This window comes from Rhagoletis zephyria, unplaced genomic scaffold (genome assembly GCF_001687245.7).
Source record: "Rhagoletis zephyria isolate East Lansing unplaced genomic scaffold, Rhagoletis_zephyria_1.1 Rzeph_scaffold_00863, whole genome shotgun sequence".
Classification (NCBI taxonomy): domain Eukaryota; kingdom Metazoa; phylum Arthropoda; class Insecta; order Diptera; family Tephritidae; genus Rhagoletis; species Rhagoletis zephyria.
The window spans coordinates 109,049-134,367 of record NW_016157947.1 but is presented as its reverse complement, the minus strand read 5'-3'; the positions used below and the strand labels follow the sequence as shown (position 1 = coordinate 134,367).

Sequence of the window (25,319 nt, the reverse complement as noted above, 5' to 3'; positions counted from 1 at the left end):
AAATACTTTTCAACATGAATTAGCAGAGTGCACTTTTCTTTTGTTTACAATTTGGTTGCCAAACACACTACAGCTGATCGTTTGACACATTTACCAGAATTTACCAGCAAAAAATTCTCGACTAAAACTGGTAACTTCTGACAGAGATAGAACCGTATTTACTCTCTTTTTTGTCCTCTCAATAGTCAGAGAACCGAGTACGGGATCAATTTCCAGTAAAATCTGACTGATTCTGACTATACCTGACTAGTCCGGACCCGTACGGGATCGCAACTATTTATAAAATTTACAAATTGCTGATAGTATTTGCAAGCTTGTTGAAAACCTCGGCGCAAGCTTTCAATCCTTCCCCTATTGCAGTCATAGCCTGCGCAATCGAAAGGGTTGCCTCCACCTGTCTGACGTTGTTTTCTGCCAGCATCTATTGATACGAAATTTCATTAATTAATTTCCGCTAAGTTTTTATAATGATATAATAACCTTCATAGCTTCAGCTTGCTTTTGAGCGATTTCCAGAAATTTATTCTGGATATCGCTCTCCTTTTCCGCACGTTTCCTGTTTAAGTTTCTAGGTATATCGGGGAATCGAATATCAGTGCCGATGCTATCTTCAGACAGCGGCACCATACCTTCAATGTCTATGTCGTCGCCGTCCTCCATAGCTAGCTGTAAGTCCTAATAATAAAAGAAAAAATATTAATGACTCACTTTAAATACTCTTATAGAACCTTAACCTCTTCTAAAGGCATATTTTCGAACACCGACTCGTTGCCGTCGATGTAGCTGCTCCCAATGAGAGCAACCACGCGCCTCTCCAGCTTCGTCATGGGCGCCTGATCGTCGGGCATGTATCCGGTTAGAGCATGTTTCCTCTTCCGGTCGCGCACACGTATGCTAGTACGGCTTTTCAAATCCCGCCAGACCTTAAAATAAAAATATATATAAAATTATTTATTTTTTATTTATTTATTTATTTAGTTAGCCAATGAATACAATAAATATCTTATAGGCTAAGTGGAATAGAATATAATACAATCATTCGTAAAATAAAAATAAGAGAATAAACTACTTACAAAAAAGATTCAGATAATATTTCCTGCATACAAAGCCTTAAAACGCCAACATGGAAAAACTCGGGATACCGTAGAGGTCTGGCAGGTATGTTAAAGAAAATCTCCTCAAGGAGGACGAGAAAATCTACAACATCACGAACGACGTCGAAGACGAAAGACACAAGACAAAATTGTTCTCCTGCTCTGCAGGGATTTTAGATTGATCAGTAGACAACTCGATTCATAGGCGGGAACAAATTAAAACAAATGTGAAACTTTATGGTAATGTTAGACAGGGGTGTCAGAATATACCTAAGCATTCCATCATTTTTGACTGAAAAAAAGGAAAAGCACACCACGGCCAAAAATTTCGCGCGATATAGGAAAGAAAAAAGGATAATAAAAGGATATCAAGGTTGGAAAAATTTTCTGATATTAATACATTTCATTCGTTCAAGGAACTTACACTCATATGATGAACTACATATCCTAAACTAATCAAATTAATTATCAACAAGATCACATGTTGCCATCTTCGCGGACTTCCCCACCACCATCTTCAGCGTTGGCATAATTTTTGGTAAAATATTTGTCTTTTGCAGCAATTTGGCGAAGTAGTTCTGGGCTTATTGTTAAAATGTCGTTGAAGCCTACTCATCAATATTTCCTCCCATTTCGGAGCATTCTCAAGCATACTACTAGTAGGCCCGGGTAGACGTTGCACAGTGAGACGTCCCCATATAAGCTGCGGCGTTGTTCGGCACTTAGAAATGAAGAAATGTGGAATATGGCAAAATTCAACGCGCTACCACGCCCACAGCTTTTGTGGGCGGAAATAGTATATGTTATCCGATTTTGATGAAATTCAGAGCATATGCTGGCTTTAACGAGTGTTTAGGCCTTAAGCCTAAATATTTCCAAAAGGTAATGCACCACCCTAATGTGTCATTCACATATGTGTACATTTATGCATGCACACTTGTACACAAGTATATATATTACACTGTACGGCAAAATCAATTTATTTTCTGGGTATTGGACCAAACCAATTTTTTTTTAAGAGATTGAGTCATAGGTAAAAAAGTAATTTCTCCGTTTTTTGAAGTTAGCCTCCGAAATCGAGATATGGGCCTTCGAAGTTCGAAATAGGACCTTTGGGAAAAAATATATTTAATTATTGCATATAAAGAACTAAAAACCTAAACATATAGGCGTAATCCTCCTTTTGCTCTTATTTAATTGGTATATAACCTTTTTTGTGCAAACTTATATTACAGGTGCTATAAGGGGTCAAAGTGCAGGTCTTCGAAAAATTAAATTTCTTTATATTTTGAACGGTTTCGAAATGATTTTTAAAAAATGTATATCGTTGTAAAAGTGATTAAACCCCCTTTCTTTCGATATGCATATTTGTATATTTCGTATATACAAATTTTAGAAAAAACACATTTAAATGAAAAAATACCTTTTAAAAAAAAATATTTTAAACAACAAAATTACTAACCGATTTTTTAAAAATTGGGATCGTTGTAAAGACGATTAAATCTCATTTCTTCTGTTATGCATATTTGTATACTTCGTAGATAAAAATTTGAGAAAAAACACATTTAAAAAGGAAATATTTTAAACAAAAAAATTACTAACCGATTTTTAAAAGGTTGGTATCGTAGTAAAGGCTATTAAACTCCCTTTCTTCTGATATGCAAATATGTATACTTCGTTATAAATGTTAAAAAAAAACACACATTTAAATTAAAAGTACCTTTTTTTATAAAAAAAAAAATATTTTAAACAGAAATACTAACCGATTTTTAAAAAATTGGTATCGTTGTAAGGGTGATTAAACCCCTTTCTTCTAAAATGCATATTTGTATACTTTGTATATAAATTTGAGAAAACCCACATTTAAAGGAACAAATAACTTTTTTTATAAAAAAAAAAATATTTTAAACAAAAAAAATTACCAACCGATTTTTAAACAATTGGTACCGTTGAAAAGGCGATTAAACCTCCTTTCTTCTATATGCATATTTGTATACTCCGTATATAAAAATTTGAGAAAAACACTTAAAAGGAAAAAATTCTATTTTTTTTCTTACTACGCTTAAAACACTATAAATTATTTGTTTTATTTAAATACGGTATTCAATTGTATTACTAATAAGTAATTTTTTTGTAAATCTTTTTTATATAAAAAATTGGTATTTTTTCCTTTTAAATGTTTTTTCTCCAATTTTTATATACGAAATATACAAATATGCATTTAGACGAAAGGGGGTTTAATCTCTTAACAATGCCAATTTTTTAAAAATCGGTGAGCATTTTTCTGGTTAAAATATTTTTTGATAAAAAAGTTATTTTTTCCTTTTAAGTGGTTTTTTCTAAAATTTTTATTCACGAACTATACAAATATGCATATCAGAAGAAAGGGGTTTAATCGCCATTACAACGATGCTAAGTTTTTAAAAATCAACTGGTAATTTTTTTGTTTAAAATATTTTTTTTAACACCCCACTACCCACTACTTTTTGGTCCATTTTTCATGCAATTATTGATATGAAATATTAATTTATGCACGCATCTATTTTTCTGTGCAAGATAATATACAGGGTGTCCCAGAACTCAACGTCAAGCCGAAACGGGGTGACAGGATTGATTGTAACCATCATGAGAAAAATCAGAAAAAATCCTATCCCATGCAGTTTGAAAATTATGGGCATTTAAGAAAAACCCAGAAATTTGGTCAAACTGTAACCATTTTTCGGTTATTTATTTATTTATTTATTAGTGAAACAATCCTAACACAACAAGGGTAAACCTTATAATTATTAGTGCTAGTCACGACAGATTACAATTTCCAATATAAGATTTGCTTAAATATTTTAGATTACAAGTATAACCAAAAGGAAACAATCAAGTAAAAACATACAAGAAAAACGAGAAAAGTACTTACGAATTAACATTATCTGACTTAGCGCTAATATACCTCCGAAGTTCGAATCTAAAGGTGTTCATGCTACTTATAGATATTAAATTTTGGGGAAGAGAATTCCAGAGTCGAGTCACCTGCACCAAGAACTGCCTTTCTGACGTCAGTGTTTTGTATCTAGCAGCGAGTAGTTTAGAGTTTCTCACGGATTTCGTGGCAGTTATTCTAAGGGCGAGATACCCTGGTACTTTCGAGTAGTAAATTTTATGCAAAAGTAAGAGGGATCTGAACTGAAGGAGCTTATCCAGGGACATGGCATAGATTGACTCAGCAAGATGGGAAATGTGATCTCTTGCCTTTATTCCGAACGCGTAACGAGTAATATTGTTAAACAGCACATTAAGCTTGTGTTTGCACGCATAATCACAATTAGCGAAAATTTCACAACCATACAATAAAGAGGGCATAAGATATGTCTTAACTATTAAAATACGAATTCGTTGAGGGATGAAGTGTTGCGTAGACCAGAGCACTCGAAGCATTCCGTATAGTTTTCCTAAGACTACATTTATGAGACTATCCCAAGTTAATGTTTTGTTGAAGAATTCCTAGATTTTTGGCCGTCTGTACATAATTTATACACATGCCACCAAGCATGATTTTTGGAAGGGTCGAAGTATCAAGGGGCTTTCTAGAGATGACAAGCACTTGTGACTTCTTAGGGTTAAGAGTTAGTGCATTGTCGGATGCCCATTTGTTAATACGGCATAAGTTATGGTTGATTTTAACAATACAGTCGTATATATCATTGAGCTTGCAAGAACGATAAACCTGAACATCATCAGCATTGCACACTGTCGTGCGGTGCGGACGTGTTTTAGTTTTCTCCTGAAAAAGTCTTTATAATTGTGAACAAACAAAAGTGGAACTGTAGTTAAAATTCCAGTTTCAGAGAAAAACAGTTTGTGTGTTGTAGATAATATCAATATTAAATTATTATATTGGCTTTTCCACTTCGCACACAAAAATAAACTTATAAACAAAAGTGACCAAAAGCAAATAGGCAAATTTAACAAACAAAGTAAACTAAAGCAACCTTTCTATTGCTGTTGTTGCTGCCGTCGGCGTGGGTATACAAAGGTAGCTGTGTGCTGTTTTGACTTCCCGCTGTCTTGCCCACATTACAAATGCAAAAGATGCCAACTCGTGCCAGACCAACTCGACTTTCGCCAGCCAAGACACCAAAAATGTCCGGGAGTTTGCGCAATGCTGAGTGGACTGAACTAGAGTCAAAGATTGAGAGTGCAGTCAACGTAGTTGTATGTGAATCTGAGAGCCGCATCATGAAGAAGATCGATGAAGTGAGCGGTGAGTTAGCGAATATGAAGGAAAGCGTACGAGCGTTTGAAGATAGGCTAGTGAGAGTGGAGCGAAATTATGCGTTGGTTGAAGAGCTGCGTAGTGAGGTGATTAAGCTGAAGGCAAGTCTCAGGGAATGTGAGAATAATAGTATTGCTACTGATGTTATTATAAATGGCATCCCACATAAGGAGAGGTATTTGAAGATGTTTGCCGGGCAATGCAGCTGAGTACACCTTCTATGCGTGCTGTTTTCCGTATAAAAAAAAAACCCAACAGCAACAATAACAACACTGTACCGATTATAGTTAAGCTTGCGTCTCCGAATGACCGCTCTCTACTACTTCAATCGGTAGCTAAATTTGTTAAAGCGAAAGGTAGGGGAGTTACCTTGCGTGATATCGGGCAAGCGACTGACCAACGTATTTACATACATGAATGTCTTTCGAAGAGTAGTCGCGAGCTTCTTCAATTTGCGCTGCAGCTGAAAAGACAGAAACGCTTAGCGTCGGTGTTCTCAATCAGAGGGAGGCTGTTTGTTCGTGCAAAGCCCCAGACTGATGCGATCAGAGTAGCAAGCAAAGCTGAAATCGAGCGTACTGCGTTGAAGTTATGACTGTATTGTCTTGAGTGTATCTCCTTGCTTCTCATTGTTTCTATTTGGTTAAGACTTTTTCGTACTTCAGCAGGCTGTTTCTCTTCTCTTAACTTCTGCACTTTACATTTTACTTTTACCTTAACTTTAATTCTCTGGCATTGCAATAGTACATTTGTGTTTAATTATGTTCTTTTGCTGAGCAGAGTTCCCTCCATTCAAAGTCGCTATGATGGTTTTCAACAAAACTTTTGATATGGTCTCCGGCGCTAATGAAAATCACAAAGTAATTATTAATATTCTATGCAAGCAGGATAAAGGCTTAAATATAGTTCATTTTAATGCGCAGAGCCTTAACGCAAATAAACTGGACTATGTAGGAAACATATTTGTTGAGTCTGCAGTTGACGTCATTTGTGTTACTGAGACTTAGTTCAGTACTGATGTGCCCGACTTTTGCTACAGTATTTCGAACTATAAGTTAATTAGACATGATCGAAACTCTAAAAAGGGGGGAGGGGTTGCGATATACTGCAGGTCCAACCTCAAAATCAAATTATTGGCAGAATCGGCTAACTCTGAAACTGAGTTTATAATTTCTGAGGTCTCCGATGGTGTAAGTAAAGTGTTAGTGTCTTGTGTATATAACCCCAATAAGTCATGTATGTTGGATTTGTCTTTTGATAAGTTAGCAGTATTTTTACTTGATTATGAACGTTATATAATTTGTGGTGACTTTAATATTAACTTGCTTGTGAATGATTCGTATACAAATAAACTTTATGACAAGGTTTCGGCAGGAGGGCTTGTTATAGTTAACAAATCTCTGCCTACGAGATACGCCAACAATGCAAAACCTAGCCTTTGGATATTTTTATCTCGTCTGATCTTAAACACATACTTAAATTTGACCAAATATTCTTTGTGTCTGACCATGATTTAATTTTTTGTTCGTTAGATGTAGCTCTTAATCGTCGTGCTGTGGACGTTACTTTTACGTATCGTGATTTTAAGTCGATAAATGTTAGCCAGCTGTTTTGTGATTTGTCTAGTGTGTGTTGGGATGATTGTTGGTTCTATGAATCTGTTGATAGAAAGCTTGACTTCCTTAATAAAAACTTGTTGGCAGCTTTTAATAAGCATGTCCCTGTTCGCCTTGTCAGAGCTATGAATCACTCGTGCCCATGGTATACAAAGAAAGTCTGCTTGGCCATAAGAAAGCGAAATAGATTGCATGCTAAATGAAAAAAAAACTCTAACAGACTTTTCTTGGTGTCAGTACAAGACTGCTCGAAATGAAGCTACTACCACTATTCGCCAGGCAAAGAGTCGGTACTGTAGGGCTAGACTTGATGCATCTCTTCCGTCTAGTGAAGTGTGGAAGAACCTTAGAAAATTAAATGTTCATGGAAATGCTAAGCCTGAATGTGAGTTTGACCCTGACGTTCTAAATGAATTTTTCACCAGTGCAAGCAGAAACATGAGTTGCCCTCCGACTGATGAATTTATGTTGGATTCGTGCAACTGTATGAATGAGATTGAATATCAATTTCAATTTACAGGTGTGAGTGAGATTGAGGTCTTGAAGGCAATGATGGCCATAAAGTCAAATGCGGTGGGGGAGGATGGGATCTCGCTGAAGTTTGTGAAAATTGTGCTGCCCTTTATCATAGGGACTATAACCCATATAATAAACTACTGCTTTATTAGTGCATGCTATCCGTCGGAGTGGAAAAAGGCTGTGATACTCCCTGTGGGCAAAAAGATCAATACAGCCAGCCCTTGTGATTATCGTCCAGTAAGCATTTTGCCTGTTCTGTCGAATGTGTGCGAATCAATAATGGCAACGCAGATTTCCGCATTCATTCACGAACGAGACTTACTTTCACCACTACAGTCAGGGTTCAGACCGCAGCATAGTTGCTCCACTGCAATGACCAAAATACTTGATGATGTTAGGACACAGTTCGACAACGGAGATTTAACTCTTCTTTGTCTTCTCGATTTTTCAAAGGCGTTTGACTCCGTTAATCATGAGCTTCTATGTAGAAAACTCAAGTATTGTTTCGGCTTCACGGACAGCTCGGTCAGACTAATGTCTAGCTACCTTGAGGGTAGATCACAAAAAGTTAAAGGAAGAGATACTTTCTCTCAGGCAAGAGATATTGTTTCTGGTGTTCCACAAGGATCTGTACTTGGGCCGTTGTTGTTCAGTCTTTTTGTTAATGATGTGTTCTCTGTGTGTCGATACGTAAATATACATGCATATGCTGACGATATTCAACTGTACTTGTCTAGTCGTATTGGTCTGGTTGATGATTTGTGTTGTAAAATTAATAGTGACTTGTCTGCGATATCTGCTTGGGCTCGTGATAATTGTTTGTGTTTAAATGCTGCAAAATCCTTTGTTTTGCCAATTAGTAATAGTGTAATCCATCTTGATGATGTCCCTGAATTGTATATTGAAACTAGTGCCCTAACGGTTACTGAAAAAATCAAAAATTTAGGTTTTGTTATTAACTCCAAGCTGAGTCCTCGTGATCATGTTAATAAAGTTGTAAGTAGCGTTTATGCAGTGTTACGTCGACTAAGGATTTCTGCATCTTATACACCACATGAGACCAGGCAAAAATTAGCCAAACAACTTATTCTGCCGCTTATCACATACTCCGAAGTTGTATACAGCAAACTTGATTCGATCTCATCCCACAAAATCAATGTTGCTTTTAATAATGTAACTCGCTATGTTTATGGGTTAAAAAAATTTGAACACATCTCCCTATGGAAGAATAAAGTTCTGGGATGTAGTATTGATAATTATCTCGCAGCGAGGAATTGCATATTTTTGTACAGATTGATAAGCTAAATATGACTAAGTCTAGACGACATCAAATTCTGCTTGTTCCTAGGTACACGTACTTGACTTCTTCCAGAATGTTTTTTGTTAACGCTGTGAGACTCTGGAACGCCATTCCTGAATCTACCAAGGCTATGCTGAATAGAGGAAACTGCAAAGTAATACTATACGACTACTTTAACAGCATTTAAATTTTGGATGTGGTTGCAATTGTTCTATTGTTCTATTATTCTATTTTTCTCTTTTCGTTTTATTCTCCTGTTCTCTACTTTTCCTCTTTTTACTACTTATTCATTTTTTTTTCTCTAGCTTAAGATGTCTCCTAGCATTAATTCTAATTTAAGATTAAATGTAACAATTATGTAAATTTGTTTTTCTAAATTTATTGTATTTTTCTTGTTTACTGTTAGTATTAATTTCATCTAAAACATAAATATTGTACATGTACCACGCTCGATGCACTATAAAAAGACATTGTCTTAGATGTGCAATACATTGTTTTCTAATAATAATAAGGGTGCGGCTACCTCTCATACAGGTGAGAGCTCATATCGGTAACGACAGCCGGTAGATCATTAATATATAAAGAAAAAAGAAGGGGACCAAAAATGGATCCTTGCGGAACACCCCTGCTTAGTATTAATTGAGATGATATCAATGTCCCACTACAGACCACTTGTGATCTATTTCCTAAGTAAGAGGCAATTCACTTTAAAGAAGTAGGGGAAAGTCCAAAAAAACTAGCGAGCTGTGCCAATAAAATACTGTGGTTAACGGAATCGAATGCCTTTGAGTGGTCAAGTAGGGTAAGGAATGTGACTTTTTTCTCGTCGATGGATTCACGAATATCTTCAATAACGTCAGTCAGCGCAGTTATACAGTTATGTCCTTTTCGGAACCCGGATTGCCGTTTATGTAAAAGAGAGTGCTTAGAAAGAAACGCGTTTAACTGCTTATGCGAAACTAACTCAAATACCTTCGAAAGATAGGGTAAAATTGCGATTGGTCTGAGTTCACCGTCGGCTTTAGGAATCGGCAAGATTTTAGCGATTTTCCAACATTTTGGGAAAACGGATGGGGTTAGTATTGTGTTAAAACAGTGAGTAATATACGGAAGTAGAACGGGTAAAATAGATTTTAGAAAAACAGGGTGTATACCATCTATCCCAACAGCATTAGACTTAATTGAGAGAAAACATTCAAGGTCGTCGGACTGATCTACACACGAAAAACTAAAACTTATATCTATGGTTAATTTTTATTATTTTTGTTCATTTAAACTTTGGAACCTTAACCCTAAATAACATTTCTAGAACCTAAGTCAAAAATAATGACGCAATTGCCCCATGTTTTCTAGAATTAAGACTATTTTTTAAACTATGAATTTAAAATTTTTATAATTTGTCGACTTTGAAAGGCCCTCCTTTAAAAAAAATGTACTAAAGTGCCTTGGCAAGTGCCATTAAAAGTTCGAGCATTTAATCAGGATTGTAAATGGTACAATACTTGTTAGTTTCATACTAAAAAAAAAAAAAAACAGGAAAAAATAAAAACCTCAAGTAACCCGATTTTTGCTAACCCATTTTACCCAGTTCAAATGTTTTTTATTCGCACAAGCTCTTGCCATGAGCGAGCAAGACAGATAGTGACGCCACGCAGTGAGACGGAGATGCGTCGTTTAAACGCATGCTAACGAAACAGATACAGTCGCCATACCAAGCAAATGGCTACGCTACCAGTCTGACACCAGTCTGACGCTGTAACGGCAACACTGCAGTTAGTACGTTTCGCTCATTCGTCTACAGCGCACCTTTCCGTATTCGCTTGTGTTGATTTAGTACTGACAACTTGGGCTTTTTGGACTTGAATTTTTGTGAATTGGACTTGTTGATTACATACCGGCAACTTTGGCTTGTCTCTTTTGGAATTGGACTTTTGTGTTGGCATCCTTGTTATCTACCATGCCTACGCGCTACACTTCACAAGAATATGCGAACATGCACCTCATTTATGGAGAATGCAGATGCAACGCAAGTGCCGTCGCTAGACTTTATCAGTAAAGATATCCAAATTTAGAGCGCTATCCGGATCACCGCGTGTTTGTTAATGTGCACCGTTCACGCACAGAGGGCGGCCATTTCCCCAATCAAATAGGGGCTGGAGGTAGAGCTCGCTTTCCTTACGAGGATAAAGTGTTTCAAGAGGTCGCAGATGACCCAATATTTCCGATCGTGGAATTGAAGAAAGAACGGGAATACCCAAAAGCACAGCACATCGTATTTTACAAAGAGCCGAAATGCATAATAAAAAAATAAATAATAAATAAAATGAAAACAAAAATAAATAAATAAATAGGTAGATCTTTTTTAAGAAGGTGTAGGGCGCGTATTGAGACTGATGGTAAACAATTTGAACATTTATTGTAATAAAAAATGTTATTTCCCTATCTGACTTTTATTCCAATAAACCTAAACTGAACTAGGTCAAGATTTTTCATTATTTTATTAATTTTGCTTACTTATGTTGACTTTGGTAAAAGGGGCGCCACTATCTGTCTCGCTCGCTCATGGCAAACATGTCCACTCTCATCATTTTGCCGTAAAATTAAGAACTTACAAAGAGCTTGTGCGAATAAAAAACATTTGAACTGAGTAAAATGGGTTAGCAAAAATCGGGTTACTTGAGGTTTTTATTTTTTACTCGTTTTTTTTTAGTATGAAACTAACAAGTATTGTACCGTTTTACAATCCTGATTAAATGCGCGAACTTTTAATGGCACTTGCCACTGCCACTTTAGTACTTTTTTTTTAAAGGAGGGCCTTTCAAAGTCGACAAATTATAGAAATTTTAAATTCATAGTTTAACAAATAGTCTTAATTCTAGAAAACTTGGGGCAATTGTGTCATAATTTTTTAACTTAGGTTCTAGAAATGTTATTTAGGGTTAAGGTTCCAAAGTTTAAATGAACAAAAATAATAAAAATTAACCACAATAACCGAAAAATGTTTACAGTTTGACCAAATTTCTAGGTTTTTCTTAAATGCCCATAATTTTCAAACTGCATGGGATAGATTTTTTTCTGATTTTTCTCATGATGGTTACAATCAATCCTGTCACCCCGTTTCGGCTTGACGTTGAGTTCTGGGACACCCTGTATACATAAATAAATATTGACAGGAGAGTGACCTTTTTTATTTAGAATTTTAATACGGTTGCCATCTGTCTAAAAAACTATAAGATCCGCAGCATTCGTTAGATTACAAAATATGATCCGTCAAATGAAAGGGATAGGCCTCTAGAAAAGTACTAATGTTTCTTTTTTTGCGTTGGGTGTCCACTTGTTAATAAAATTACAATATACGGTCATAATAAGCGAATCCATCAGTTCTACAGCGTGGCTAAAAAATTATAAGATCCGCGCAGTTCGTTGGATTATAAAAAATGAGGTGTCAAATAAAAGGGATTAGCCTCTAGATAAGCATAATTGTTTTATTTTTTCGAGTAGGGCTGCCACCTTTTAAGAAAATTTTTATATTCAATCTTAATAAGCGAAGGTATCAGATCTGCACCATCACTGTCAAACGAAAAGACTTAGAAAAATGTATAATTTTTTTGGGTAGGGTTGCAACCTGTTTAAAAATTATGAGATCTTCACTGTTCGTTGGATAACAAAATTACAACTTTTTTTGAGTAGGGTTGCCACCTATTTAAAAATTACTATTTTATCCTAACATAGCATAAAGCAAAAACGACATTTTTTGACCACGCCAATCTCTAATGTGAGGCCGCTGTGGTGTAGTGGTGCAATGCATGCTACTAGGGCCTGGGTCCAAGCCCGGTTCAACCCAACACTAACATATGTATAAGTAAGCTCCAATCTATCGCGAGGATTACTACACAGTTTTGGACGAGATTTTGCTTAATATAATCTGTATCGAAAGGGGTATTATCTTTAATACATAGAATTTCTATAGAGTTGCCACCTTCCTAAAAAATTATAAGATCTGTTCTTTGAATCACAAAAAGTGAGATGTGAAATGAAAAGGCTTGCCCTCTAGATGTTCAATAATTTAATATTTTTTGAATAGGATTGCCACCTTGCTGAAATTAATATGATTTGCACCATTCATTGGACTAAAAAATGAGGTACCAATTGAAAGGATATGGTTTCCGGATGTGCAATAAGCTTTTTTAGTGAGGTTGGCACCTATTTAAGGTAGTAAACCTTACATAAAATACGTGAAGGCATATTTTGTTAGTGACATCACATTTGCACAGTTCATTCAAATTTTATAAAACGCGGTCTTCGGATGTGCAATAAGGTTTTTTTTTTGAAAAGGGTTGCCGCCTATACGAAAAATTATAAAATGTGGGCTGTTCGTTGGACTAAAAAGTGAGTTGTCAAATGAAAGCACTTGGACTCCAGATGTTCATTAAGATTTTTTTTTAATAGTGTTGCCGCCTGTCTAAAAAATTATAAGGTCCGTTCGTCGCATTAAAAACATTAGATACCAAATGAATGTGATTGGCAATTAGGTGTGCAATAGGGCTTTTTTTAATAGGGTGGTTGCCACCTTTTTTCTCCAAATTCTTACAGTTACATACTTATGTACACATTCTGCGCGTGGCAAAGCCTCGCGCATACGAGGTCGGCTAGTATGTGTATACATATATGTATGAATATACATATCTGCTTGTGTACATATGTACAATCCTTTACTCGAAATTCTTAGTTGATGTAATTTTTATCTCATACATTTTTTCTGACCAAACAATCCGTTTGCCTGTCTAATTTGCTTGCCTGATTTTCCTCGCTCAGTGCTGCCGCTGTCACTTCAATTGAAGTTTTTCACTTCACTTTGGAAGCCTTCACTTCGTCACTTCATTTTACTTCGTTTCACTTCATTTTCCACATATTAGATTTATCTTCAAAATAAATAAAAATTGCTTTTAAATAAATGATTTATTCAACTAAAATCAACAACCCTTTGCTAAAATTCTTTTTAAGTCATAATTACGGAAAAGTTACTTTTCGCAAAAGCTACCTAAAAGACGACTAATAAATCTGCAATCTAGCATCGGTATATGGCAGAAGTCATTTTGATTTTCATTTTCACATATACACACAGAAATGAATTATTTAGTAAATATTTGACGAAAATAACAATTTTGTTTTAGTTTTCANAAATCATGAGCTGCTATGTAGAAAACTCAAGTATTGTTTCGGCTTCACGGACAGCTCGGTCAGNATTCAATTTTACAGCAAAAAGGAAACATTTACGCGAATTTGGTGATCTCATTGTTGCTGTGTATCTGGTGATGACATTGTTGCTGTGAATCGATAATCAATTAATTATATTTTAGTGTTAATTTCATCATTTCGAAAAACCCCACACCCCTAATTATGCTTGAAAGTCGTCACTTCGATAATCACTTTACTTTTCCAGCCAAGTCACTTCGAAACACTTTACTTTTAGTGTGTTTTCACTTCGCTCGAAAATTAGCAAACGGCAGCACTGCTGCTCGCATATGGCATTCCCACGACAGCCGGCTCTACGTACCGGAATGACTCGGCTTTTACCCGACCAAGGGTTGTTGTTTCGGCGATCTAACCCCGTTTAGGTCGACGAAATCCCTCAAAAGTTGTACCTCCATAGGGCTACATCTTCTTCGTATACCCTGGACCAGAAACCTATACCTGCTGCGTGTGTCAGAGACGACTTCACCACAACTCCATCTCCGTACATGTAATGGGTGGAGCCACCTTCACCATTGCTCAGGCCTTACGACTCACAGGCAGTGGACCACCGAATACTTGGCCCCCTATGTGCTTCAATTGAGCTACCTCCACGGCACAACAGAGTCCGCCTGAGCAACTCAACACAAACACAACCGCACCACAACACAATACAATAGAGAACACCACTGACACAACAGACCACACCACCCACACGCCACCGCCAAACAACTCCTAGTTCCTCCGAAAATCTGCACGGTGTGTCAGTCCAGGATACTCCGTAAAGTGGCATCAGTCAAGTGCAACACCTGCCTTGGCTGGTGTCACTTCAGGGCATGCTCAAAACTCCGCACCACGAGGGATTGGACGAGAGACTATGAGGGCCCACGCTGTGCTGCTCGATCGCAAATACCAACTACGACGCCGCCTACTACCACCACAGGGCAACAGCCTCTGCAGCAGCAAGCACAGAATGTGGCGGACCGGCAACACACCTTACTAACACCTCACATTCCAATAAGTCTCCCTAGGCAGACGAAAATTTTACAATTTAACTGTAACGATGGAGGAGATAAGTCTTCATGGGTGGGCTCGGAATATTAATAGCTGCGGTCCAAGAGATGAAGCTGCATGGCAGTTCAACACTGTTGAATCGCGCCGGATACAGCGTGCACCGTAGAGATAATGGTGGTGGCCTAGCTTTCATCACGCCCACACCGTGCAGTATCGTCTTATCGAAGCAGACATCGACCGCAGGGATACCATCTCAGAATGTCAGGGTATTGCTATCCGGTAAGGCGATGTCGAGCTCGAAATATTTAACGCATATATATATACCCCTTGGTACCAGTTTCACGACAGGATAGCACCCTGAAATAAGTGCGCTCCTCAGCGGTGAAAACCGTATGGTAGTTGGTGACTTCAATGCGCACCATGATCTTTGGCATTCAAGCCTACCAAACGATCGTAGGAGAACACAATTGGCTGAACAGATAGATGATATGACATTCTGCACAATGATCTACGACGCACCCACCAGGATTACGGGCAGCTGAGGCAGCTCGCCAGACCAAAAAATAGTCAGTGCTGGTCTGATAAACAGCATATCATGACGACATATGCTGACTTTAGCATCAGACCATCTGCCCATAGTCATCTCGATTGATAAACCAGCCCACTTTGCTTCCGCGGATCACCGGACCTATGTGAACTTTTCCAAAGCTGACTGGAAGGGCTTCGCGGATGTTAATGAAACCGCCTTAACTGCCCTACCCGCACCAACCGACGTTCACATAGGTGAGCCTAAATTCCTCAGGGTTGCTGTTGTTGTTGTAGCGGCTACTAAGCCCCGTTCGGGTCGGTTCATCCACCAGCGTTGTCGTCAATTTCAGCTAGGGTGAGGCCCAGGAAGTCTGCGACTTCCACAGGGGCTGTCCATAGGGACAGGGGCGTCAGCTGAGTGGGGTTCTCAGGGCATGTGAAGAGGTGCCGAGAGTCATGTGGCGACTCTCCACATGCCGGGCATCGGTTGGGCACATCCTCATTGATTCTGCTTAGGTACGAGTTTAGCCTTCTGGAATAGCCAGAGCGAAGTTGGGCTGTTGTAGTGCGGGTCTCCCGAGGCAGACAAAGTTCTGCCCCGTCCACGTCCGGTGGTTGTGTGCCTAGGACGGCGTTCACAGGGCGGCAGTCTACATAACTTGAGACTGATTCCCTGTGAATACCGTTCAGGGCCTGTCGGTAGGTTGACGGGTCTAGAGGTTGTTTGATGAACCTCCGGACTTCGTCCGTCAGTTCGTAAAGATGCCTCCTGACGTGCCTTGGCGAGGGGTCTTCCACGAGCAGCTGTCCGCTGGGATGGCCACGAATGTGGCTCCCTGTGCTCCTTTACTGGGAGCATCTGGGCCTCGTTATGTAGGTGGTGTTTGGGCGTCATCAGGAGGCATCCTGTCGCTGTTCGTAATGCCGTGTTTTGGCAGGTCTGTAGCTTCATCCACTGCGTCCTGCTAGTCCCCGGCGACCATACGGGCGCTGCATAGTTCAGAACCGGCCGGCCAATTGCCTTGTGTGTTGCCAACAACGTTTCTTTATATTTGCCCCAAGTGCTGCCGGCCAGCGCCTTGAGGACATTGTTGCGGCTCTGTACTTTGTTGACAATTGCGGTTGTATGCGCCGAGAAGGAGAGCAGAATGTCGAAGGTAACTCCGAGGATTTTCGGGTTAGTCGCCGTCGGTATTGTTACGCCATCGACGTGAATACCCAGTTGCAGTCTGACCTCTTTCGTCCAGGTGGTGAAAAGGGTTGCCGAGGATTTCGCAGGGGATAGGGCAAGGCTCCTTGCAGTGAAGAAGCATGAAAGTTCGGCGAGATAACCGTTTACTTTCGAGCACAAGTCATCAATTCCATTCCCAGACGCCATGATCGAACAATCGTCAGCATAGGAGACAATGTTAACACCCTCTGGTGTTTGAGGAAGCTTTGAGATGTAATAATTAAACAGTAGCGGAGACTGGACACCACCCTGTTTAACTTTACGTGGCTTGCTAGCTTTGTCTCTGAAAATTACTGACGAGTGTCGACCCCTCAGGTAATTCGCCGACCACCGTTTGAGTGCCTGTGGGAGTGAGGAGGCCTCTATATCTTCTAGTAGCGTTGAATGACTGACAGTGTCGAACGCCTTGGACAGGTCCAACGCTACTAGAATAGTTCTCTCACAGGGGCAGTTTCGGTTTAGGCCACGAGTTATCTGAGTGTTTATGGCGTTAAGTGCTGTTGTTGTGCTATGCCATTTACGGAACCCATGCTGGTGCTTCGCTGGGGTCAGGTTGTCACTGCTGCTGCAGCCCGCTTCGTTCCAGAGGGATGTATCTCGAACCCTCGCGCGAAATCTCCTTCTGAAGCGGCTGTCCTAGCCGATAAGCGTGACAACCTTCGTCAGGCCTATCTCGGAAATCTCCGTATCAGGGATCTCAACTCGGAGATTCGGCAACTTGCGCACGTACATAAGCGGAAGAAATGGGAAGAGCGTCTGAAGACCCGCAACTTCGCCTCTAGTGTGAGTAAGCTTTTGTCAACCTGAGGTCATTGTCCAAACCGACGAAGCATGACGACAGAGTTGAAATAGGCTTTGGTGACCACGCTTCGTCGGACCCGGAGCGATGCGCGAGCTATTTTACTACATCCTCCGGCGGACAAATCCAAACGTCGAGTGACCAGAAGGCTGCACAAACTGCCAAAACCTAGTGCGTCTCTTGTTTTCACCAGCGGTGAGGCAAGGATAGCTAACCGGAAGGCGAAAGCCTCCAAAGCCATTGGACCCGACGGAATTTGATTATTGGATTATTTAACCAAGGTCCTCAACCTGTCAATGACCACTCTCATCATTCCAGACATTAGCACTTAACGCCATAAATACCCAGATAACTTGTGGCCTAAACCGAAACCGCCCCTGTGAGAGAACCATTCTAGTAGCGCTGGACCTGTCAAAGGCGTTCGACACTGTCAGCCATTCAACGCTACTAGAAGACATAGAGGCCTCCTCTCTCCCACAGGGACTCAAACGGTGGTCGCCGAATTATCTGAGTGGTCGTCACTCGTCAGTAACTTTTAAGGTGCCACACTCACCGACGTGTACGTACACCGTATACGTATACGTCAAACAGAAACGGAATACGTACATATCGGTGACTGTGGGCACCTTTAGAGGGAAATCGAGCAAACCTAGGAAAATAAAATAGGGGATTCCACAGGGTGGTGTCCTTTCCACATTACTGTTTAACTTTTATATTTCAAAGCTCCTTCAACCACCAGAGGGAGTCTCGATTGTCTCTTATGATGACGATTGTTCGATCATGGCATCTGGGAATGGAATTGATGACTTGTGCTCGAAAGTAAACGGTTATCTCGCCGAGCTTTCTCGCTTCTTCACTGCACGGAGCCTTACCCTACAAAATTCTCAGCCACACTGTTTACTACCTGGATGAAGGAGGTCAGACTAGAACTGGGAGTTCACGTCGATATCGAACCAATTCCGACGGTAAACAACCCGAAGATCCTCGAAGTAACCTTCGACAGTCTGCTCTCCAGACAGAACTTCGTCTGCCTCGGGAGACTCGGACCACATTATCCCAACTGCGCTTTGGTTACTGCAACAGGTTGAACTCATACCTGAGCAGAATAAACAAAGATGTTCCTAACGAATGCCCGGCATGCGGGGAGACGCCCCATGACTAACAGCATCTCTCCGCATGCCCACTGAACCGCACCCTACTGACGCCCCTGTCCCTTTGGCAGACCCCATCGAGGCTGCACACTTCCTGGGGTTACCGCTAGTAGAGTTTGATGACAACGATTGAGGGACCAGCCGATTTGGGCGGGGTGGTTGTAGCCGCAACAACAACAACAGGTCGTCGCATTTCTCATAGATAGTTAAAACATAAAATTATTTGAAATATTTAAAGCTGTGGCGGCACTGCATTTACAAGAATCTACAAATTTAAATGTACTAAAATGCAACCATGATTGATAAAAAGCCGAAGTTGCAAACCCATGTTCTTATTAAATTGTATTCGTGTTGAAAATGCTAGGTAAGGTAAGTTAAGTATTTCTTAACCGGTTTTGAACCGAACCGGTTTTGAACCGGAAAACCGCATTCTTCTATTAATTAACTGAACCATTAACCAAACCAAAATTTTCCACAAATGTTTGATCCGAACCGAAAACCGCACCACTTTCTATAAAGGTTTCAAGGTTCGTTTCAACCAGTTTTCAATAGATAAATGTACCCACTATTTTTTCTTTTTGTTAAACATGGTAATACCTACCATGTTTGTTTACCATGTGAGAATATCAAATGTAAGGCAACCCATCTCATTTGACAGACCCCTTAACCTTGCGCGTTGTTGCACTTGACACTTGACACTTAAACTTGCGCCTTATTTTTTGTTTTTCGAACCGTTGAACCGAACCGAAACCCCGGTTCAAAGAGCAAAGAAACCGCTTTGACGAACCAATCCAAAAGTGCAAAAACGGTTCGAACCCCTGAACCGAACCGACCAAATTTTTTCATCCGGTTCACGTCCCTGATTTTTTTTCTTTATAGAGATATGTATTATGCCTATTACGGTATCCGACGGATGCCATCCGCACGGCTCTAATCAGATTCACACTGTCGGAATAAGCGAGAGCGAAGGATTAGATTCGTGCGAATGGTATCTGTCGGACCGGAATAGGTCTGTTTCCGAGGGACCCCATTCTCTTGAATCTAATCCTTCTCACTCCCTTGTTATGACAGTGCGAATTCTATTAGATCCGTGCGGATGGCATCCGTCGGATACCGTAATAGGCATATATATCAGTTTTAATGTGCAGTACTTCGGTATTACTTCGTAAGCATGAGTAATCATAGCATGTGTAGAGACTGTTCAATCGTTATGAAATCGAAAAAGTTTTGTGCATTGATTCATACTTGTAAATATTGTTTATTTTTTTAAATTTGTTAAATACAAACTGTTATGAAAAAAATTATCCTTTGATTAAAAAAAATTTAGTGTTTTTATTGTAGTAAAACGCTTTTTTCCAAGTTTTGGTGCTTTTTGAAACTCCATACTGGGTCCTCGTTTGCTTGCCGCTCTATTCTTGCGCTGGCCTCGTTTGCTTACTCGCTCGCTGGCTGCTCAGCTCGTGCGCTCGTACTTAACGAGTACTCGTTTGCAAACAACCTCGCCTGTTACTCGTGAGTGGCGCAAGCTCAGAGCAAACTAAAATGAGGCGAATCCGAACCCTGATTACAAGTAGAAAATACAACGTCTTTTGGGAATGTTTTAGATACATATACTGGCACTTTTGCCTGTTTCAGTAGCAACACCTTTACGAAGTTTTTTATGCCTGAAAAGGACTAAAACCTACTTGAGAAATACAACAAGTCCCCCAATTATTAACATGTTTTATAAATAAAGCGAAAAATTGAATGCATTTAAAAATTTCGTGTTTTAACACTTTATTGCGCATACTTTTTCTAAATAACCCATTTTCTAAACACCCAATAGGGAGAATTTTTGTGAAAAGCGACAAAAAACAAAACTGGGGGGTCTAGAGGGGGGCATTTTCATTTTAAAAGTGAAGACCCCAGTCCGCGCGCTCTTATAGTTTTTAAGTCATTTGTTGTTAAAGTTTTGAAATCCACCAAATATTTTGATGCAAATTGCTTCGATTTTATCATCCAAACGTGCGTGAAATAGATAAAAGTGACTTAATTGTAAACACTTTTAATGCACATGACCATTTTTCCGTTTTTTTTTAATTTTTGTTTAACAGCGCCGCAGCCGAAAATTTGGAATAAAAAATCGCGCGATACTAGTATTAACAAAGTGAAAATAGTGAGAATTTATGTAAACATATCTGTTTCTTAGCATCCTTATAAAGTTTCATGAGAAAATTACCAAAACTCACACATGTCGATTTACACTAAACATTCCCACGACAGCCGGTTCTACGTACCGGAATGACTCGGGTTTTACCCGACCAAGGGCTGTTGTTTCGGCGATCTAACCCCGTTTAGGTCGGCGAAGTGTACCAGAAGTTGTTCGTCCATAGGGCTAAATTCACTACGTTTTCTTCTACTCAGGGCTGGCATCGAGTCAAACCCAGGGCCAGAAACCTACACCTGCTGTGTATGCCAAAAACGACTACACCACAACTCCACCTCAGTCAAGTGCAATGCTTGCGAGGGGTGGAGTCACCTCAGAGTCTGCTCAGGACTACGGACACATCGGCAGTGGACCACGTCGTATGTGGCCCCCTGCTGCTCAAACAGAGCAGCCTCCACGGCTAACTCCAGTCCACGTGAGCAGTCCCACACAAACACCACAGCACAACAACATAACAACACAATAGACCACACCACAACCGCGACAGACCACAAAATACACACAACCGCACCACCACCCACACGCCGCCGCCAACAACTCTTGGTTCCTCATACAATCTGCACAGTATGTCAGACCAGGATATTCCGTAATGTGACATCAGTCAAGTGCAACACCTGCCTTGGCTGGCGCCACTTTAGGGTATGTTCAGGTCTGCGCACCACGTGAGATTGGACGAGAAACTTCGAGGACCCGTGTTGCGCAGCACGCTCGCAAACTTCAACTGCGACGCCACCCACCACAGGGCGGCAACCACCTCAGCAGCGCACACAGCGAATGGCGTCACGGACAAACACATCACTCACACCCCGCATTACCACACGTCTCCCCAACCACATGAAGCTCCTTCAATTTAACTGCAACGGGATTTTAGAGCAAGATCGAGGTGATAACCGTCTTTATGGGAAGGCATGGTATACTGATAGCTGCGGTCCAAGAGACGAAACTGCAAAGCAACTCAACATTGTTGAATTGTGCCGGGTACAACGTGCACCGTTGAGATCGCGAGGGAGACAATGGTGGTGGCTTAGCGTTCATCACGCACCACACCGTACAGTATCGTGTTATCGAAGCAGACATCAACCGCAGGGATACCATCAACGTTTACATACCCCCTGTCACCTGCTGCCCGGCAGGATATCACCGTGATATAGGTGCGCTCCTCAGAGGTGAAAACCGAATGGTAGTAGGTGACTTTAATGCGCACCACAATCTTTGGCACTCAAGCCTGTCAAACTATCGTAGGGGAACCGATTTGGCTGAGCAGATAGACGATTCGACATTCTGCACAATGAACGACGACGCACCCACTAGGATTATGGGCAGCTGCTGCAGCTCGCCAGACATAACAATAGTCAGCGCTGGTCTGATAAACAGCATATCATGGCGACCTATGTTGACTTTGGCATCAGACCATCTGCCCATAGTCATCTCGATCGATAAACCAACCGACTTTGCTTCCGCGGAGCACCGAACATATATCAACTTCTCCAAAGCTGATTGGAAAGGCTTCGCGGAATTTACTGAAAACACCTTCGCTGCTCTCCCCACACCAACCGACGTCCACCTTGGTGAACGTAAGTTCCGCAAGGCTGTCACTGCTGTTGCAGCCCGCTTCGTACCGGCAGGACTCATCACTGACCCACGTCCAAATTTCCCTGAAGAAGCGGCTGTCCTAGCCGATGAGCGTGACAGCCTTCGTCAAGCCGATCCCGGTGATCCCCGTATCAGGGATCTCAACGCGGAGAATCGGCAACTAGTGAACGTACATAAGCGGAAGAAGTGGGAAGAACATCTGAAGACCTGCAACTTCACCTCTGGTGTGAGTAAGCTTTGTTCAACCGTGAGGTCACTGTCCAATCCGACGAAGCACGACGACAGAGTCGAAATTTCTATCGGCGACCATGCCTCGTCGGACCCGGAGCGATGCGCGCGCTACTTTTGCCGGCAGTTCATACTACATCCTCCGGTTGACAAAACCAAGCGTCGAGTGACCAGAAGGCTGCACAAACTGCCAACAAATTGTGCCTCCCTTGCTTTCACTTGCGGTGAAGTTCAGGTGGCCATCGGGAAGGCGAAAGACTCCAAAGCCATGGGTCCCGACGGAATATGCATGCTGATGCTGGGTCCTGTGGGAGTAGCGTACCTAACGGAAGTCCTCAATTTGTCTATGGCCACTCTCATCACATCTGGAAGGTGGCGAGAGTGGTCCCACTGCTCAAACCGGGGAAACCTGCCAACAATGGAGATTCGTATCGGCCGATAACGCTCCTTTCCCCGGTAGCGAAGATACTAGAGGCCCTGCTGCTCCCGTATTTCACGAACCACCTGACCCCAGCGAAGCATCAGCATGGTTTCCGTAAAGTGCACAGTACAACAACAGCACTTAACGCCATAAACACTCAGATAACTCGTGGCCTTAACCGTAACCGTCCCTGTGAGAGAACGATTCTAGTAGCGTTNGAGGCTTCCTCTCTCCCACAGAGGCTCAAACGGTGGTCGGCAAACTATCTGAGTGGTCGACACTCGTCGGTAATGTTTAGACAAATCGAGCAAACTTAGAAAAATCAAACAGGGGGTTCCACAGGGTGGTGTCCTATCCCCGCTACTGTTTAACTTTTATATTTCAAAGCTCCCTCAACCAACACAGGGAGTCTCTATTGTCTCCTACGCCGACGATTGCTCGATCATGGCGACTGGGAATGGAATTGATGACCTGTGTTCGAAAGTAAAGGGGTATCTCTCCGATCTTTCTCGCTTCTTCCCAGCAAAGTGTCTAGCCCTCTCCCTAACGAAATCCTCTGAGACCTTGTTCACCAACTGGACGAAGGAAGTCCAGGTCAGGCTACATCTGGGAATTCTAGACCTGTGAATGCCGTTCTAGGCACACAAACACCAGACATTGACGCGACGGAGCTCCATCTGCCTCGGGAGACAAGAACAACAATAGCCCAACTTCGCTCTGGCTACTGCAGCAGGCTGAACTCTTACATGAGTAGGCTAAATGCGGATGTTCCGAATGAATGTCCGGCATGCGGAGAGACCCCTCACGACTCGAAACACCTCTTCGCATGCCCGGAAAACCCCACAACCTTAAAGGCGCTGTCCCTGTGGACCGACCCCATAGAGGCTGCCGTTAGTGGAACTCGACGACAACGACTGAGATACCAACCGATCTGGGCGGGGTTGTTGTAGCCGCTACAACAACAACAACAACAACATTTACACTAAAGTCAACCCACCCAAAACCCCCTACGTGGATCCGCCACTGGTTGGAACCAACAATACACATCCACAAAATTTCATTGAAATCGGGCAAGCGGTCACTGTAGCTATACTATCCTTCTAATGTATAAAGAAGTATATATCATTAGGAAGGTCTTTTTATGCTGAAAATTACACCACAAACAAACACAAAGGCCATACATCCACATTAGACTGCATCACCAAAAAAAGTTGCGGTTTTCCGCCGGGATTACAAAACTTCTTATATTTTAAGACTTTATTTCGGAAAAATACTAAGATTTACGTGAGCTGGCCCGATTGGAAAATACCTCCAAAAATGGAGTTTTTTATGAATAAAAATAGTTCCTTAAAGGATTTTTTGGACAAATCCCCTCAAATGACAAAACAGTTTAATCTTTAAAAATCTACATGAAAATATTCAAAAATTTTTTCAACGGAATCATAATAATGAGATTTTGATGCTGTTTTTAACATTTTTCAACGATTTGTTTAAGAAAAACTTAAATACCTGGGCCGAAACTATACCGCCTTTTTATTTCTTTGAAAAAAAAAACTTATTCACGTCCCAATTTTTTCTTTATCAAATATCAACACATCTTAATTCAACATGGAATGAGGCTCGTTTGGCTTACATTTCTTTTCCATGCTTTGAATGAGCTTATTTGCAAAGATATAAAAAGAGTGAGAAAATTCCTTTCCAATCATACCTCATAAGTCTGAGTCGATAAAGTTTCGGCTGAGTTATTCGAGTTTTTTTAAATCAGTCTTTGAAGAAAGTTCAAAAACCGCATCAAAAATCTCAATACTGTGATTTCGTTGAAATTTTTTTTCAATATTTTAATGCAAATTTTTTAAGCTTAAACTGTTTTGTCATCTAAGGTGATTTTTGTCAAAATACTTAAAAAAACTGTTTTTATTCACAGAAAAGTCAATTTTTGGAGGTATTTTCTAATCGGTCCAGCTCACGTAAATCTTAATATTTTTCCGAAATATTTCGGTGAGTCTTAAAATATAATAGATTTTATAATTCGGGTGGAAAAACAGTACCGATTTTTTTTTGTATGGGGAGAGATGCAATCTAATGTACATGGTTGGGGCGGAAATGCCTCCTAAATGTAT

General features: G+C 40.6%; 1 protein-coding gene across 2 annotated transcripts in view; it reads right to left on the bottom strand.

Moving 5' to 3' along the window:
* The window catches only part of LOC108361850 (uncharacterized), a 66,485-nt gene that overhangs the window by 1,004 nt on the left and 40,162 nt on the right, over window positions 1-25,319 (bottom strand). Inside the window, exons 3-5 of one of the 2 annotated variants that reach the window (XM_017614613.1) lie at window positions 735-923; window positions 481-675; window positions 291-421 (exon numbers count right to left, since the gene is read on the bottom strand). In XM_017614613.1, coding sequence (XP_017470102.1) covers window positions 291-421; window positions 481-675; window positions 735-923 — 515 coding nt within the window. Of the gene's footprint in view, window positions 1-242; window positions 422-480; window positions 676-734; window positions 924-25,319 lie in introns of both variants that reach the window. The other variant, XM_017614614.1, reaches the window with a different exon arrangement.